The sequence below is a fragment of the Gopherus flavomarginatus genome, chromosome 1 (assembly GCF_025201925.1).
Source record: "Gopherus flavomarginatus isolate rGopFla2 chromosome 1, rGopFla2.mat.asm, whole genome shotgun sequence".
Classification (NCBI taxonomy): Eukaryota; Metazoa; Chordata; order Testudines; family Testudinidae; genus Gopherus; species Gopherus flavomarginatus.
This window is the reverse complement of record NC_066617.1, coordinates 203,670,298-203,689,943: the sequence shown is the minus strand read 5'-3', so window position 1 is coordinate 203,689,943 and position 19,646 is coordinate 203,670,298. Positions and strand designations below refer to the sequence as shown.

At 39.8% G+C, this 19,646-nt stretch overlaps 1 protein-coding gene and 1 long non-coding RNA gene across 10 annotated transcripts in view; one reads left to right on the top strand and one right to left on the bottom strand.

Moving 5' to 3' along the window:
• Positions 1-1,771: 1,771 nt before the first annotated feature.
• RUNX1 (RUNX family transcription factor 1) overlaps positions 1,772-19,646 on the top strand; it is a 219,772-nt gene continuing 201,897 nt past the window's right edge. For 2 of the 5 annotated variants that reach the window (XM_050929377.1, XM_050929344.1), the window contains exon 1: positions 1,772-1,934. In XM_050929377.1, coding sequence (XP_050785334.1) covers positions 1,772-1,934 — 163 coding nt within the window. Of the gene's footprint in view, positions 1,935-12,079; positions 12,325-12,504; positions 12,622-19,646 lie in introns of those variants that run through there. The other 3 variants (XM_050929393.1, XM_050929351.1, XM_050929367.1) reach the window with 3 other exon arrangements.
• LOC127037775 (uncharacterized) lies at positions 8,662-14,542 on the bottom strand. 5 transcript variants are annotated; one of them, XR_007770455.1, is made up of 5 exons: positions 13,905-14,542; positions 13,072-13,297; positions 10,587-10,685; positions 9,512-9,590; positions 8,662-8,842 (listed from the first exon to the last, which is right to left on the bottom strand). It is a non-coding gene; the product is annotated as an uncharacterized LOC127037775 (long non-coding RNA). The 5 variants fall into 5 exon arrangements; XR_007770458.1 differs by lacking the exon at positions 13,905-14,542 and having other exon boundaries at positions 10,587-10,682; positions 13,196-13,838; XR_007770456.1 differs by lacking the exon at positions 13,905-14,542 and having other exon boundaries at positions 10,587-10,682; positions 13,072-13,836.

The following is a 19,646-nucleotide window of genomic DNA, read 5'->3' as shown; positions in this document are numbered from 1 at the left end:
CACTTTTGAAATTCTTGGCCTTCAAGTCTGTAGAAAACTTCCTAATTAAAACAGTATTTCCATACAAGCAAGGGAGCACTCTGAATTTCACTGATCTCTGTTGTACATGAACCTGTGGTTTTGTTAGTTATATTATTGTTAATTATTTTCAATAAGAAATCCCAAGACATTAAACTCAAATCATAGAAAATATAATGTATGATCAAGAAATTAATTTAATATAAGCTGGGGTGTGGGAGAAAGGACCAAAACACCATGGTGCTTTTTTTTAAGGCTGTACCAAACACACAGGGTTTAATCTATATGGATACAAAAACCAGCCTATTCATACTGTTATCTTTTGTGCTGTCATCATTTATAAGTCATGCTGCAGGAAGAAGAGGATCCTGATTTGATATTGTGAGGAAAGACTTCCTCATGGTTTCCAGAGTTGCTGGGGGGAGCAGGGGAAATCACAGGTATCAGAGTCAAATTCTGTTCCCAGTTGCTCCAGGGTAACTCCATTAAAACAGTGGATTTGCTCTATGTCTACGTGCTGTACGTGAGGGTAAAATTTGACCTGGTAGGTGGGAAGTGACTCAGTAGTTGTAAATTATGAATCAAGGGTATTTTTCCTCCCCCTAAAGATTTCATTTTCAGGTTCCCTTTCACTCTTGTGTCTGCATTTTGAATGCTCAGCACTCTCTTCTGCTTGTAGGAAACCTTGTTCCTCTCTGTACATTGGCCAATGTATGATCAGCTTTTTAAGTGACATGAAGGGCACTTTTTACTGATGATGGAACATCTCAACCATGTGGTATCCCATCCACCTATTCAAAATGCAGTTTTCTGTCAGGGTTAAAGCTTAAACTAACTTGATGTTAAGGGAAACTCTCATAATGAAATGTTCCATTTACTTCATCATATTGCCAAGTACTGTGCTGCACAGTGTAAGGCAAACTGCATGGCACATGTGTACCACAGTGAAGAAAAGGAAATAAATGATTACATTGATTTCTGTAGTGCACATTGCCATAGTGTCTGGGACATCAGATAAGGAGTTGCTGGCTGCATTGGGAGTGTGGTGTCAGGGTGTAATCTTCTGCGTGTAAAGCAAGGTTAATAACCACTATGCTACTGAGCTACCTGCCTAAACACTGTTCTATTCTAAATTAGCTAATCTACCTCACATGATACATGGTGGGTATTTTGGGGAGGGAGGACAGTAGGTTCTAGAAAAGAGGCAAAATCTTATTCTATTTAAGAATATCAGGGTTAGAAGAGACCTTAGGAAGTCATCTAGTCCAACCCCCTGCTCAAAGCAGGCCTAATTCCCAGATAGATTTTTACCCCAGTTCTCTAAATGGAACCCTCAAGAATTGAACTCATAACTCTGGATTTAGCAGGCTAATGCACAAACCACTGAGCTATCCCTCCCTCCCCAAACAAGTCTGATGACTAGCTATATGCCTGATCCAACACCCCTTAGAAGTCAGTTGCAGGACTCTGACTTTAGTGAGGGTTGGATTAGGCCCAATAATGTCAGTCAATGGGTGTCAATGTATTTAGAGTCCGTTCTGATTTGGAGCCTGTAAAATACAGGTGAAGCCCTTGAGGAAATACAGGTAATGACACTATACTGGCTATACTAGCATTTGCTGTAAACAAAATGAAAGGGCATTATTTTCTCTGCCAAAGCCCTTACTGGGGGCCAGCAGAAAGTTAGTAGCAGATGGAATAGTAAATTATTATGTGTTTGACTACAAAGGAAACTCAAACCTTTTCTTGCAGGATGCGCCCAGTTCACAGCTGCCATCCGCTTCAATTTAGCACATCTCCAAACCTGCAATTAACTGTCTTGAGCGTTTCACTTTGTGGAAAAGGAACAAACGCAGACAATGCCATAAGGAGTGCACATGGAAGAAAAAGCAGGCAAATCCAGCATGGAAAACAAGGTAAATGATCCCTTTAACCATTCCTTCCTTTTGTTAAGCTAGTCCCCAGCAATCCAATCATGGCATTAAACCCTTCCTTTAAAAGAATCTGTGATAATAACTTTTTGCAGGGGTTCCAGGCAACTAGGCACTGACACACTCTTTCATCTTAAGTCTACTTGAACGACAGCATTCCTCTGATTTATTTAGCAATAAAGGTTCATTTATGTGCTATCAGGTAAATTTTTTCATGAAGGTCTGGCATATCACTCAACCTCCTCCCCGACAGTCACCTCCACTCCACTGTATGTGAAACACAGCTACTAAGACCCTCTTCCTTGACCATTACTCTGACCTCATCCCTGTCTCATCCCTGGTTTCCCGCTTTCTGCTGCATCAAAGTCAAGGTTTGTGTCCTCAGCTTCAAGACCCTTCATGACTTTTCCCTTCCCTACTTTTCTGCTCTTGTCTCTTTATCATGGCGCCCGCTCCCTACTATAGCAATAATACCAGTTTCAGTCTGCTGATTACCAACTTCTCCCACAACCATCTTGGAACTTTCTTCCATGCTGCTTGTGCATAGAACATCTTCCCTGAACTAGTGCATGAGGCCTTCCTTTTTTCCCTTTGAATTCCTCCTCAACACCAATTTCGACCCCAGTGCCTATGTGAAATTTGCCCTCTAACAATGGCTAGGTAGAAGGCCAATTAGGGTGGTTAAGTGTGAAAATTTTGAAAGGCACTTACCCGAGTTAGATGCCCATTTCCCAATGAAATTCACTGGATATGTCTGAAAATTTTACCCTGATAAATCCATTTTTAAAAATTCCTCCCCCCCCCAGCCTTTATATGCTGCTTGTCTTTATGAGTTCTTTTGGAGCAGGGACTTTTTATTATGTGCACATACAGTGTCTAGCACAGTCAGGCCTTTCTCCTTAGTCTGGGGGTTGTAGACACTCCCACAATCAAAATAATATAATACAACTTCCAACCACAGTATATTTAGATATTTTTAAGCTGCCCATCACCATTTTATCTGGTTGCATTTGACTAGTCATCAAAATGGAATTCGTTCTTAGCTGGGCAAGATCCCAATCTGTGGGTAATAAAAAAAAATGTGCTAAGGAGGAGAAACTTAACTGTGTTGGATTTGGCAGTTGTGTGCATGATTGGGGCATTATGGAAAGGCAAAAAACAGAAATAGTACAGAGACATCAATAGTAGTGGACATGCTAAGGAGACAAGTCGTTCTAGTGCTGGACTGGGAGCTGGCAAAGTTATTTCCCTATCGTATTTCAGCAATTATGGATCCATCACTGTTGTACTAAACTTCTCACAGTAATGGAGATTGCTCTTAACTGTTATAAGCATTTCTGCCTGATAGGCAAAGTAAGATTGTTCCTATGATCATCTCCTATGAAAAGTGGCTGCTGAGCAATGCTGTCTGAACATGCAGTGGATATCTAATGTGAAGGATTTTTACAATGTTAATGAATAATTTGGATGGTTATCTACTTTTAATTTTTATTAAACAGCTGTAGTTTAATTATTCTTATGTTTATTGATAAGTGATGGAGGGAGCTTTACATATTGAAAATTATACCTTTAAAAAGGTGTTCAAAACACAAAAGCAAATATTTATGATAATTAGGAAATGTCATTTCTTTGATAAAATTTAACCCCCAAAATGATCTGCCAGTTATAAAATTCATATGTCTATTAGTAGCCTGCTAGCTGTCAAGGGAAGGAGAAAACTTGGGGGATAGACGTTTAGATATAAACATAGAGGTACCCATTAGAAGTGGTCAGCATATTCCAATTGATTTTTTTTTTAAGGAATGTTAATTTTTTGGAAATTTTCTGTTTCTCCCTCACCCCCAATCTCCTCCCAAAAAGAAAAAAAATGTTATTTTTCTCCTCTCCTCATTCTCACCCCCTGGCAATATGGAGAAAAAAGAAAAAGCAGAAAGTGTGAATTGAGAGAGATGAGGGAATAAATTAAAACTCCAAAGCCAGAAAAATGAAAAATGTTCAATGAGAAAATTTTCAAAAGAAAAAAAAGTATTTCCTTTTCAAAACCTACAGAATGACAATTATTTCAGAATGTTGGACATTTCTCATGAAAACTCTTAGTTTTTAAGCTGTTCTAGCAGTTCAGGACTACAGTGCATAAAAATGTGCAGTAAGCTTTACTGAGCCACTTACCATCCTAGATGAGAGACAGATGGCCTGCTCGTCCCACACTTGTGCAATTCACTAGTAACTCTTGTATGTCGAGGCATGCCCTGAAAAGTGTATTTATGTATCGTAGATCATTAAGGTTGGAAGGGACCTCAAAAGATCATCTAGTACAACCCCCTGCTCAAAGCAGGACCAATCCCCAAATTGCTCCCACAAGGATTGAACTCAACCCTGGGTTTAGCAGGCTAATGCTCAAACCATTTCTGTTTCATATTTCATGCTTTGCAATGTTGTATGGCTTTTCCAGGTTACTATGGCCCATTGATATGTCTGGCCATTCAGATAATTCAATAACAAAATTCTGACTTAAGGTTTCTAATGCTTTAACTCAGTTGCATCTGGCTTATAAGCATGATGAGGTTTAGTGTTTCCAGTGGTGGCTTTTCCATTTAAAAGTCAGAGGAAATCTACAGGTCTCATTCTAATATTGTGCTGGGTGGGAGAGGACTAAGAGAAAAGCCAAAACATTTAAGTCTTTATATCTCCTTCCAGAAAAAAGGTAGACAAATGAGTTTAAAAGGATAAAATGTCTCAAATGCAGCAGATGTGAGCAGCTTCTCATCAGTCCTATCTTCCACCCCATCCACCTTCCCTTTGCAAAATCCAAAGGAAGCCTTACCACATGATAGTGGAGCTGGAAGAAGTCATGTTAGGGCACACTGTCCATTCCTTGCAGACAGCTGGGGGAGGGGGCATGATGTCCAGGCATAGTAGGGACAGAGGGTGGCAGCATGTCTTCTTAGACAACTCTGTCACCGAGTGTAAGGGAATCTGAAAAACAGAATGGAAAGGCTTCCTTAAGCATGGTTCAGAATTTGCACAGAAGCACGTGCTTTTAGGAACATAAGACGTAAACCAGAAGTGATCCCCAGGGAGGCTGAGTCCAGCCCTCTACCATCACAAGCAACCCCCTCATACAATTGCACTCAAAATTTTGTCTAGCACAGGGGCATAGACACAGGTGGGCCTGGGTGGGCCACAGCCATACTTAGCATCCAGGCCCACTGAAATAGGGGCTGGAGCCCCCTGAATCCACCGGCTGGGAGGGAGTGAGTCATCCCAGGAGGGGTGTGTGCCAGGGGGTGGGTCTGGGTAGGGCTAGTGCTGGGGCTGGAGACTGGGGCAGCAGCATGTGGCACTGGCAGGAGAGGGACATAGCCAGCCATGTGGACGGACACCAAGCCAAAGTCAGCCGAAGCTCAAGCCCTGGTGGGGCCCCCCTCTCCCCTATGGTGCGCCCTGCAGCCTATGTGCCCTGGGCAACCTCATCTTCTGGTGCCTGCTGAGTAGTAAGGGTTGGCTGGGGAGAGGTGCCCCCTGATCCTTCCTGTTTCCCTGCCCCTTATCATTGCCTGCCCACCTGAAAGTCGAGGCCCAACCAGTTTTCCTGTCCTGGCTATGCCACTGGTCCAGCTCTCTCTTCAGACTAATTAAATACTGTAGTTTGCCCTGACAACTCCTGGCTGTTCCAGAACCTCACCCCTCTGGTACTTAGAAACCTTCCAATTTCCAGCCTGAATTTGTTCATGGCCAGTTTATATCCACTTGTTCTTGGTGCTGACACTGTCCATTAGCTTAAGTATCACTTCACCCTCTCTGTTGTTTACCCTCCTGATGTATTTATAGACAGCAATCCCCTCCCATCCCATCCTTCTTTTTGCTAGACTAAACAAGCCAAGCTCTTCCAGTTTCCTCTCATAGGATAGGCCCTCCATTCCCCTAAACATGCTTGTCTCTGTACTTGCTCCTGTTTAAATTAATCTTTCTTGAACGTGGGTGATCAGAGTGGTACACAGTATTCCAAATAGGGTCTTACTAATGTCTTGTACAATTACAGTAATATTTCTCTATCTCTACTGGAAATGCCTCACCTGATACATCCTAAGATCACATTTTTTACAGATGCATTACATTGGTGGCTCATAATCACCCTGTGATGGACCCACACACCCAGATCGCTCTCCTCCTCTGTCACTTCCAACTGATGAGCACCCAGCTTGTACAGAAATTCTTATGATTAGACCTTAAATGGATGACTTCACACTTTGTACTATTGAATTTCATCCCATTTCTATCATGCCCCAGTCTTCAAGGTCATCCAGCTCTTCCGGTGTAATATTCCAATCCTCTTCTGTACTGACAATGTCACCCAACTTCGTATCATCTGCACATTTCAGTAGCCCACTTCTGCTTTTTATGCCAAGGTTATTAATAAAATTATTGAATAAAATTCGTCCCAAAACCAGTCCTTGAGGAACTCCATGGGTAACCTCTCTCCAGTTCGATAATTCATCTTTCAGCACAACTTGTTGCCTTCCCCCTCCTGTTAGCCAGTTCCTTCTCCATCTTACAATTTTTATACTGATCCCCATCTTCTCTAATGTAACTAACAATTCCCATGTGCCATGTGGTACCATCATATGCTTTACTGAAATCCACATCTATTAGATCTACTGCATTTGTCTTATCTAAAAAATCAGTTATTTTCTTAAAGAAGGAATCAGGTTAGTTTGGCATGAACTACTTTTGATAAACCCATGTCGCATTACATCCCCTTTACCATTTACCTCTACGGATTTACTTGTTCTTTCCTTCACAATTTGGTCTAAAGCGTTGCAAAATGCTGAGGTCAGACTAAGAAGTCTGTAATTGCCTGGATCACTTTTTCACCCTTTTTTAAACATAGGTCCAATGTTGGTTATTCTCCAGTCATATGATACTACCCCCAAATAGGTAGATTATTTAAAAAATCCTTGCTACTGGATTAGCAATCTCATGTGCCACTTCTTTCAGTTTTCTGGGATGGAAATGATCTGGTCCCTCCAAACTGAGAGCATTAAACTCTTTAAGATTTTCTTCTACCTCAGATGTGGCAACTTCCATTTCTAGACATGCATTTCTATCAAGCTTACTGCCTTCATGCACATGGTCCATATTTATCAACCTTATTGAAAACTGAGGCACAATATTTATTTCGTTTTGGGCCATACCTGGATTACCTTTAGACTCATCCACGCCACATAGCAGCCCAACCTCACCCTTCCTTGTTCTCTTTTTATTTTAAAAAAACCTCCTATTTATTTTAATTTCCTTTGCAAGAGCTAATTCAGCTCGACTTTTAATAGTTCTCACTTTAGTCCTATGTTTTCTAACCTCCATGGTGTAGTTTCCTTTTCTGATCAAGCCCTTTTTCCATTCTTTGTAGGCTCTCTGCTTATTCCTAATGACCTTTTTGAGGTGGTTATTCATACAGCTTGATCTGAAGCCTTTCCCTACTTATTTATACTTCTCTGTGTTGAGCAAAACCTTACTGAGGGTTGCCCATGACTAGTTAGCACACCAAGCATCACACATCTGAGAGTATGAGTCCTTGCTTTTCACTGTAGCAACAGGATGTGTCTAATATGCAAACTATACCCAAGGGCCCAATAAGTGGTACTGAATTAGATGTATGTTGTGTGTCTGGAAGACCTCAAGGGATTAAAGTGATTCTAAATTGAAAGAAGGGTGAAAACTGAGAGTCTGGCGTCATTGGAGAAAAGAAACCCTTTTGTTTATGTACAACTGGTCACTTGTAGGGCAGATGGAAAAATGTGGGACTCCCTACATTGTTGTGTCAAACCTCAAACTGAAAACCTGACCTTGAGACTCCTCCTGAGATAGACCAGTGTAATCCCCAAATCATTCTGCCTTGGGTATCTCAGCAACCTCTGACTTTCTGCAGCTGGGTGATGATTTGCCATTGGTTACTATGCTCTTCAAGGAAACAAATAGTTTCAACATAGAGACTGGGCACTCTAAGGCTACGTCTACATGAGGATAAAAAAAACTCAGCTGTCTCGGGTCATCTTACAGGGCTCTGGCTCCAGGCTGAAAATTGCTGTGTAGATGTTCGGGCCCCACAAGCCTGAGTTAGCTGACCTAGGATAGGTTCTTTTTTCCTTGTGTAGATGTACCCTAAGAGAAAAATACTGTTGATGTGGGCATTTTCACATATCCACATAATTTATCTAATGAGATCATGTTCCTAATTTAGCCGTTGAATGAAATTCTCAAATCAAAAAGGATTTGCCCTTAAAAATATCAACTGTTAGTTTCATCCTGTGATGACTTTACTTTTTCAAAATTTGGAAACACCACCGGAGTTTGAAGAGGACATGTTCACCTTTAACTTAGAGTCAGATTTCACAGTATTCAGACATGTACAATGTCGAGACCTATTTACTTGAAGTCATGTTCCAGCTAATGACTCTAGCTAATGGGGTCATGTTCCTCAGTCAACGATGGGAAATAAATTCTTTAACATCACTAGACCTTTGACCTCTGCCCAATACACCATATACCAAATTAAACAAATGACTACTAGCACTAATATGCTCTTTCATAGTGTCATGTGGCCACTTGACAATTTGCTTCATGATGTGTCAGTTTCCAGAATTAAGTATGATATTACCTAAATGTTAAAAAGCTGTTAGTAGAAAGCAAAGGACTCCAGATAACAGTCATCTGATTGTTATGCAGAACTTTATTTAGAAGAGCCAGAGTCCAGATTTAAAAAATCTAGCAGAGACCAATCTTAATTAGAATGCAGTGACCATAGTAGTATTTTCATAAACTCCTTGGGGCAGGGATTGTCATTGTGAGAAATTCTTCAGCATCTTCCTTTCTTTTGTACATTGCCAGATAACCTGTCAATAAATAATGACATATATAACTATAACTATAGCATTTCCATTACGTTTTACCTAACGCCACTACAGAATCATACCTCAACACGTTCAGTATTTCTGCTAAGAAATGCCAGGTGTAACCCATCTTTGTTAGTATTAATGGAGAGCTTCCTTAACTAGCATAACAAAGGCCTAGGAATATAGTAGCTAATTCTTCAACTTAAGTTTAGAATGGACCTGAAAAACAACACTCAAATCTGAGTTCCAGTGTGCTGTTCTATGATCCTTTTCCTTAAAGTTTAAAATGTGTGGATGTTAACAAGCATTTTCAAATGCTGTGTTTTGTAGCAGAGTGGAAACTGCAGTGGCAGGATAATGTTGAAACACTCCGTTTTTTCTCTTGCGTCATCTGCAGTAATTCTGGGGGGTTAAAACCAGCCCAGTTGTTGTTTCTCACATAGCATAGTTATGCCATGGCTGGCGTGACAAATTACTGAGGTGAAGGCATTAACATAGCTAACATTCAGCATGCAGTGGCACTTTGTCCCTAGTGCTATGCCCACAGCCCTGCTGACCATTATAGCAAATACTACGACTGTCTGAGTATCTAGCTGCCTGGGTGTCTGTGAGCTTTCCCATCCCTGTGATTATTAGAACAAGAGAAATAAAAAATGGCTTTAGTTATACCTTAAGACTGGAATCATTGCTGCATTTTATAGCATTGAGTTACTAGGGCTCCTTGTGGAAGCTTCTCTTACTTGGTGATCTAGACAATGAGATAGAAGCAAGAGTCAGGCAAAGTGGACAAAGCTGATTTTTTTCCACTTTATGTAAAAGTAAGTTGGTCCAAGCATTGCCCTCCACAGCCCTTCAGAATTTCCATACATTAATTTCACTGAAAAGCATGTATCCTCTTGGTAAGAATTTCCTAAAAGAAATGCACATCCTATTTTGAAATGACTTTATCAAACAGAACTGAGCTAATAAGTCATAACAAATAACTTATTCAACCAATTTTGCCTTGAATCTTGCATGTCCTTTGCATGCCTGTGAACAGACTGTGGCTTTCATGTGTTCCTTATCAAAATAAGAATTTAAAATGTATTTTTTGTGGCTTGTTTGGCCAAATTGTGAGATGTGTTGCTGTGTACGATTGGCTGAATGAGCCACTTGATACTGTTTCTGTTGTCTAATTAGCTGAGCTTAATTCTCACAACCAGGTTTCTGGAGAAAAGGCTTGTAGAAAGTGAATTTGGAATTTGCTTTTCATGAGTGTTCAGATGGGTAAGCATAAACCTCATTTTCCAATGGGCATTCACAAAGTAAAACCTATTTGCATGAGTGTTCATGGAAAAGGAAACAAAAAAGGAGGAAATATTGGAAATATGAAAGTGAATTTGTTTAAAAAAATTAGGATGGATGCTGGAAGTCGGGGTGCTGGGAGTACAGCAGCACCCTCTGGCTTAACGTGGTTTCCACCATAGACAGGGTTTACCTTACAGTTTGATACAATGGCTTTCAGCATCCTCACTATAAAAATTGTTCCAGCACCACTGAAAATTAGAACAAATATTGGAGGAAGTATTTCTGAATTATTCATCTAGCTCTATTATCAAGTAATTTAGACTCTCAGTATTTGGCCAACCTTTTCGTTTAATGGATTATAGCGGGGGAAAATACCTAGCATCCACATCCCAATCCCAATGTTCTTGTAGGACCCTTCTGAGCTCCCTCTGCTGGTTCAAACATAGCAATTACCAACCTGATGCTGTTCCCAGCTCTGTGTTGAGACTTGTATCATCAGTCACACTCAAGCATCAAGCAAGGAAATAGGCCGACAGCACCATGTAAATTGCAGCTGCTTTAGAAACACAAGAGATAAGTCAACGTTAGCCAAATGGAAAGGACAAAGTCAAGGAGGGGAGAGATTTTATTTTCACACAACAAAATTAGTCTAGGGGAAAAGGCAAAAGTATTGAAAGTATGGGTTTGTTATTATGTAATGAGGATATGATTCGGGTGAGGGAATCCTTATTCCTGTGTGGAGCCCCATGGATGTCAAAGGGGCTCTGTGGTTTTAGAGTCTGTGTGCATGAGTCCAATTGCAGTACTGTGGACTTAGATTGTCAGCTCTTCAGGGGAGGGACTTTGTGTTCCTTTGTGTTTGTGCAGCACCCAGTTCAATGGGCCGTGATCCAAACAGGGGTCTCTTGTAACTACTGCAATGCAAATAATAGCAACATAGCACATGTGTACTACTTTTTCTTCAGGCTACACTTTTAACTGTATTTGTCACATTGCATGTGCAGGACAATACTCTTTCTGATCTGCTGTGTGAATTGGTTTGTTTCCTCTATTGTTACTGGTTCCTTGGCAAATGTTTAATAGCTTAAAAAACCTGTTGAGCTCCAGGCTTCTGTACAGGTGTGAGGTATCATATTGATTTGCATTGAAGTGCAAAAAGGTAGTTGTCCAGAATTCAGAAGAGGGGAGAAAGGAGACAATAGCTGGCATAACAGTCACTTCATTGTTCTGAAATAAGTAGCTTTTTTTTTTTCTCTGTAGTGCTCTGACCAGAGGCAGACAAGCATGGGCTGGGCTATTCTGTTTGTAAAGGAGCTCCACTGTTTTAGACAGAAATTTAGAATGTTGTGTTCTTTGATCAATCTCTTATTCACTGTATACTAAAAACTGATGAATCTTTACTCAGTTTTCACTCAGGTAGAACTCCTTCTGAGGTCAATGGGAGCTTTGCCTGGGAAAGGACTGCAGGATTTGGCCCTTTGGCAGTAACTTACAATGATACCAGTCTTTGTTGCCAGCTTATACAGACTGACTTCCTTCAAGTCCTTTGTTACAGATTCTATAGGTTGAAATTCATAATTTCTTCTTTTAATTTTTACACTGCAGATTTATATCCATTTATATTCTTCTTCATCTGCTAGTGGATTTTTCCTACAGCTGATTCCTAAGGTTTTAAATGATGACATATGCATCCTCCTTTAGCAGCCGACTAATACCAGGGTTTGAATTACTATTAAATAAGCAGCAATGAAATCTCTATCAAAATAATCGGTAGTTCCAGAAACCACAAACAACAAAACAAGCAGAGTTGTACTAAATCAGCAAGACCATTTGCAGAATGAGGGGCAGTGAGTCACTTTTTTCCCCCTCCCTCTGCAAAAACTACTCTGTTTCTTTTCTCAGCCTAGGGGAGGGCAGGTGGAGTGGGTAGGGCATTGCTTAGAAAGTTTTGTGTTTTTTTTTTAAGTCGACATCACTCAAATCATGTGATCGGCACAGACCAATTGAGACAGGTTGTGGAAAGGGGAACAGTTAAATTTGTAATTTTGGTTGTGTGAAACACTTCTTTGGGCCTCATAAACAACCACAGAACCACAAGTTGGGTACAGAGGCAGTCACACAAGAGCGGGTCCGGGATATTGGTCAGCAGACAGGGCAAATCGTTTTGACTGCAAACCACAGAGTTTCATAGAGTGGTAAGCATCATCAAACCACAACTGATCCGCTATTTTTTTTTTAACAATTTCAGTGTTTGTTTTAGAAAAAGAATCTTATTATCTGGCTTATGTTGCTTCAAAGGCACTAAGATAAAATAGAAAGCAATGGCCAGGAGGAGGGTTATAACAATGACCATTCTTACTTTTTCACTTCTCAAGGTGAAAGAAATCATATATTCCCCCACTTTAAAGAGAGAGTAAGTTTTAAAGAGGAAACTATGGCTTCAAACAGCGTATTTGAGTCATTTCCTTCTTACCAGCAGTGCTTCATAAGAGGTAAGTGCTATTCAGTGCTGTTAAATATACTTTGGACTGTCCCATGTTTAAGAAAATGCATGTTTGTTGCACAGTTCAGGAAACGCTTACAATATATAGTTTTCCACTTCTGTTTTCTTTGAAAAATTCTTACTGAAGCTAATGTCTGAGGTTATTGGTTTATTAGCTCATTATTTGTCAATTCTTTAGCGATATTATTATAATTCACTTAAGCTGTTCAAATAGTCATGGCATCCTCACAAATTTTCCTTTTGTAAATCCAAGCATGTTATACTATTCATATGAGTTACACACACTACAGTAGCAGTAGCATCAACCTTTTTGGTTCTTTTGGCAGAATCATTGCTTTTGAGCTACAGCCATTAAAAATAACAGCCAACGAACGGTATTCTACACATATCACAGACTAAAACGAGCACAGTACTGAATGAAGAGCAAGCTCATACGTACAGCCAGCAGAGCGTGATGCTGTCTCATTTTTGCTACTTTGTCAGTCTGGGTAAAGGAAGAAGCATGTTCACTGGAAACAAGTAAGAAAAGCTCAGAAACTTGCTTAAAGGTAGTTGCAACTCACATAGCCCAGGCGAAGAAGAGGATCAGTACATTTAGTGTTGCTTTTGATGCCGTGTCACTCTCTGACGATTCTGAATTATTGGCTGAAGCCATACCACATCCTCTGAGGAGGGGAAAAAAATTAAACTGCAACATCCAGAGAAGTCTGACTTTTCCAGACAGTGACAAAGAAGTTTCACAAGCCTGGTCTAATAATCTCACAGCCCTCGGTAAATCAGATGCTTTAATCATTAGTTATTCATATTAGTAAGCAAGTGGACTAGTGTGAGAAATGTCTCTGCATTCTTGCAGACAGCCCCCTAAATAGCCTGATACAACTGAACTCTTTCCCCTAAACACCAATCTTCTGACTGTTTCAAGCCATGTGTGCAGGGACATGCATATTCTGTTTGAAATGAATGCAAAACCGTAAAGAGATCACTCATCGATTTGGCGGTGGTGCTGTGGGAGAATAACATTTTATAACTCTTCAGTTACAGAAAGTTTCCCGGCCTCAGTAGTGGCAGCGTGAGTCATTAGTTATTCATATTAATAATCAAGCTGTGGAATGCGGAAGGCTTGTCAGCTGCCTTGTCACAACCAGCTACATTGCACGCACCCTGTTGCTACTGCAGCTTGGGGCCCCTTTGATTTGAAAACAGGGTTAATGTACAGAAGAAAAATGTCATCGCCACTCTCTTTTTACCCTGCAAATGAAAGGTTTTAAGTACATTTCTACTGGCATCAGAGGAGTTTTCAATCATGATGAGCTGTATGAGTCACACATTCTTACAGCATCTTCTAGCCTGTGCAGCAGAGATACTGAAGATCTAGCAAGAAGCTGCTAACTGCTCCCCTGGCTCCTTCTGAACTAGCATTTCCTTTGGGCTACTAATAAGCAAAGGAAGCAATATTGGTAGAATAACAAGAAGGATCTTCCTGCATTTAGTCAGCTTTTTTTTTTAACTCACCCAAATGTTTGTTTGCTATTTTATCTGCAGTACAGGAAGACTTATTATGGAAATTTTGTTCATTTGATAAGGTAATAAAGAGTGAACCCTGTGGGCTAGTGCTTGAAGTACTAATGCCCAGCCAGCCTGTAGCAGAGTTCTGGAGACAACAGGAGCTGTACCGTGGCACCATATTTAAGTAGTGTCAGGGAAGCTAGTAAAACACTAAAGACCAAGGGCCAAATTCTTTGCAGGCATGAATTGCTGAAGCTCCATGACAGGCAGTGGAACTGTGCAAGTTTACACTAGCAGAGAATTTAGCTCCAACAAATTATGTGCATGGCAAGAGTGTCCAACTGTATTATTATTCATTATTTATCTTATCGTAGCCCCTAGGGCACCATTCTGGGACCAGGACCCCATTGTTCTAGATGTTGCATGGACCCAGCTATTCTGATATATATCCAGAGTAAATGAGATCAAAATGGCCCACTAACTGTATGTTAGGAAAGTTTGGGCAACAGTTCTTCAGTTGAGTTAGAAAGTGAATGTTTCATAATCACCAAAGAATAAAGCATTTAAACATGAAAGCCTATGAGAGTTTCCCAAACATGCTTTTTTTGCTTCTTCCTCTTCTTAAATGAACTTCAGACAATTTAAAATACTTAACAAAACTGCTGTTTAGGGCCTCAAAGCAAGAAAAATAATCATTCCTCTGGATGAATTGTTCTCACCCATATTTCTCAATAGTGTTTACACAGACTAGTCATTAAAAATGTCCAAAATGGTCTTTTTTTCCCGCCAAAATTTATTGCACTTTCTCTCTTAAGTGAAATTATGAGGTAAAAGGGAAAATAACAAGTTGTTTTCTGCCCTGAATTTACTTTATCAGTCCATGCAGTCCTCTCAGAAGGAAATCCATAACTCTTTTTTAGCGTGATACTATGTGAAAATTGGGAAAAAAAAGAGAGGAGTGGGGAAGCAAAACAATTGTTTCACCGTCTGTGAACAGTGACAGACGTAGAAAGCCTGACATATTAATTTAATGTGGTACACCACAAAGGATATGGCCCTTTTTCTATCGCACCACACCAGGTCCTCCCTTGTGCCACTAGGTAAAGAAATGAAGATTGTATTGAAACTTCTGCTGGAGCATCATGCATGCTGAACACATTAAAATGTTTGGCAGGACTACTTCTAATGAGTGCCTTATTTTCCTAGCTGTATGATTTCAATGCAAGTTTGGGGTGGATGGCAGGATTATAAGGGAAGAGTACTCCTAAGAGTGTTGCTAAACTGCAGCCAGCAGAAAGCACTCAACCCATCTTGTTGTCGAATATGGGATTATATCATAAGGGTTTTATGTTGTAGTCTGTGTCTGATCTGTTCTTCCTGTGTAACCCCCTATTATTGTGAAGGTTTTCTCTCTGCTAGAAACATCCCATGCAGGTTATATCAATGAGATTGCAGCAATGATATTTTTGGAGCAGAGAGAACATGAAAACGAATTCCCTCGGAATTTCTTGTGGTTAAATAATGTATAAAATAGGGATTTTAAAGCTGTTTCCTTGCATTCTTGGAATAAAAATAAAAGTTACTATTCCCTAAAACGGCCAAATAATTTTGCCTGTTATGAAAAAGAGAATCACAAGTCTTGTTGTAGGAGTTTTTAGGGAGATGCATGTAGCATGGAATATTTTGGAAGTATAGGTTATATCTCCTCATCTTCCCTTTGTTTGAGGTCTGGCTAGTTATTTCCATATATGGAAGAGGTTGCTTCTGGATTTTGTCTCTTTGTTTTTTAATTAAGGCACTTAAAGCTTTTGGGTAGGTGCAATTCTCTTAGAAAAGTACATGACTCGCTGCTGTCTTATTACTTATAATTTTTATTCTGGTAGTGTCCAGATTGGGACCCTTTTATTCTGAGTAATCTACAAAAACCTTACTGACCTTGCTTTAAATAGTTTTCAGTTAAGGCCCAGCTCTTGAAAACACTTACGCATGTGCTTATCTTTGCTCATTAAAGTCCATAGCTCTGACTTGTCCTGCAGTTGGATCCAGGAAGTGAGTAGTTCTCCTCGGGTCAAAAGAGTCTGTCTAATCAGAAATTCTCTATTATCTGAGTCTAGATTATGTGTATCCCCTGGTTATGACTCACTCAATAGCTTCTCTTGTTAGAGAGTACGAGACTTCCTTTCATCTCAATATTTGTCTCTAAAATATTTTGGACTGATGGTGGTATAATATGTCCTCCAACACCTATCATAAAGGCAGGTTACCTGAATAGCTTTCTTGATATCTCTCTTTGAATCTAGATGTTGAATGATATATGTGGCATGGCTTATACTTAGCAGTGTAAATAAACACACTCATTGACTGCAGTCCAGGGAACTAATCATGGTAATAATCACCATCCTTATTGGTGTTTCCATGATCGAACTTTTAGTTCTAACATAGTTTTGCTGCATGTATACATTTGGGGATTGCGCATTTGTGAGAATATCCACATGCAAAGTTGATTTCCAGTATGAAGCATCCAATACTGTAACAAACATTTCCCGTAAGCATGGCAAAGAAAGAAAGAAAGAAAGAACTCTGATGATGGATGGCATAGCATCCAACCCACAAAGTAGTTTATGGATTTCAGAGACAATCTGCTGATATTTGGGGCCCCTTAAGTGTTAAGATGTGTTTCCCATTCCAAATTCTGCTCCCTTCCCAAATGCTGATCACTGCATGGCTCATCTGTGGGGGTGTTGATCCTTAGAGAATTTTCAGAAGGGAAAGAAATAAATGAAGACAGTTGATGATATCAGCCCACTTGAACCCAGTACATTTTTCAGAGGATTCATATATTGTAAATATTGGGAATATCTCTGTAGAAAAGGCATTTTTTCCCCTGAGAGATATACAGCATCTGGCTTTAAATTAATACTAATTTGGAAAACTCTATTCCTCCCCTTGCTCAGGTCAGTGACTTTTTTTAAGGGTGAGTAAAACAACTGTATATTTTCAAAATAGAAAAAAAACACATTGCCACTGAGTGGTGACAAGAGGTAAAGACAGTTTATGTTCTTTGCAGACTGTCAGAGCTGTAACAAAAAGTTAATGGGTGTGAGTACTATGGAGTTATTAGTCTATCTTGTGAAAAGAAAGTTGAGCTAAAGAATCTCATAAAAACCGCGGTGTACTAAAAGAAAAGGCTTACACAATGTCTGATTTACACAGCCTCCCCTCTGTGTTAAACTCATTTTATATATCTATATATCTATGTGTATACACACATTCACACATTCACACACACACACACGAGTGAGTGACTGTGTGTGTTTATTTAAAAGGCTTGAATAACACTGAGAAACCAGAACACAGGAATAACTGTGAAGAAACAGGTAAAGCATCTTAAAGAAAAGATTAATTCTCTGGTTTAGTAAGACTGAAAGATCATATACTGGGCCTGGACATAAAATTCAGTGTCTAAGCAAGCATTAAAAGAAGTGATGTGCTGTGGTGGCAGGGTTAGCCAGGATTCACAAGCCACTGGATATGACTGATTTACAGATACCCAAGATTGTCTCACTCTTTGTTCTGTCACCAGCAGTGTCTATGGGTTACATTTCAACCAGAGAACCAGACTCTAGCTCAGAGGTACTTGGCCATTGGGAAGTAAAGATATCTGATATATATATTACCAATACATACAACATTAATGCAAGGGAAGTTGCATTATTGTGACAGATCTAAAACCTGGAGGAGCATTGTACAGTTTCATTGCCAATGAGAGGTGATGCTAGCCCATTGGGGGCCTTAAGCAGGAATATTTTTGGCCCCCTTCCCCTACAACACATACTTATAAAAGCAAATAGGGCCCCCCTTCAGCCGCTCAGGGCCCTAAGCCATTGTTTTGTCTGCTTATGCCTAGTGCTGGCTCTGTGGCCAATGTGTAGTCCTATATTGGTTCTACACAGCAAAGTTTCATTACTAATTGACCATAATAAGAACAATATGCTTATTTTTAAATGACATTTATAGGCCTATGATGTTGGCAAGTTCATGGTAGTGAAAGGTAAATTAAGTATTTTATTGTGAAGCAGAGGCAGGATTCTCTTTATCTTATTATCTTTGAAGGGGTGAGAAGCTAGTCTAGTTGGTAAAGCAAGCAACTCTGACTTAATAGGAAAGCAAATCAGTGTTGAATAAAAAGGTACAGTATACACATCACTGAGCGTAACTGCACTTTAAATTTGAGTCCTACCAAATCCCTCAGTATTCACTGTGAGGCTGCAGGCCTCAAAGTAGGATTTTGGTTTCAATTAACCTGCGTGGAATTACTGGTGTAATTAATGTGCCAGCATAAGGCTCTTAATGTTAACAAAATATTCTCTAGGGTTTCAAAGTGCAGTCAGAGCTAATGACATACCACGAGCCTTCAGATTTTATACAACTCCGTGTATTGCAGTTTGAAAATCTAAAAGTTTATTCAGAGTGAGGTCTGATTTTTTTTTTCAAGATTACATACACACATCCAATTCTTACTCTTTATGGTGAGGAGGAGCACATTGTGAAATAAGTCCTCAAGGGGATGTAAATTCATTCGTATCTCAGAAGCTACACCAGAAATAGTTATTCAAAGAATGTGTCGTTAGCCTCTGGAGCTCATTGCTACAGGATACTGTGGGGGCCAAGAATTTGCAGGATTTGTAAAAGGACTGGACATTTATATGGATAACAGTATTCAGACTTCAAATAGCAATTATTAAAAGAACAGGAGCTTTGGAAGGGTTATTAACATCCTTCCCCCCACCCCAAAAAAAAACCTCAAACCAAAACAAAACAAAAATATTTCAGGGCATAGGCCAACCTCTACTGGTTGATGAGTAGGAAGAAAATTTCCCTTATAGGCAGGTTATTCCAAAATTGCCTTCTGAAGGATTACTGCACTTTCCTCTCTGGAGCTAGCCACTGTCAGAGCCAGGATACTTGACTAGATGTACCTCGGGTCTAATTCAGCAAGTAATGCCTATGTTCCTATGACAAGCCACAAGCATGTATTACACTAATACCCTCTCCACCACCTCCCTTCTGATCTTATGAGTGTATATAATATGTATATGGAGCTGTGGCAGACTAATAGAATGCCCATAAAGGCCTGTAGTAATTTGGTATCTCCCATGTATTTAACAGCTTCAGACTTGTCTGAACAAGTATCTGTCTAGTCCCTAGAAGAGCACCATACCAGCAGCTTTGCCTCTGGTAAACTGAGAGTTAGAGATGGAAATGAGGCTAGAAATTTCTGGGTTGCCAATATAAAGTCTTCAAAGTAAATGACTTTTCTTCCACATTGGTCCCAGCAGGATGAATTACGGGTTTAAGTACAAGATATTTATTAGTGTAAAATACAGAATTCACTATGAAACTGGAATATTTTAAAATGGCATTTAGTAGATTTGATCATAAGTCTGAGCAAGTAGAGAACATGCAGTTGCTAACCTTACAGCAATGCTTCCAGTTCATCCTTCATAC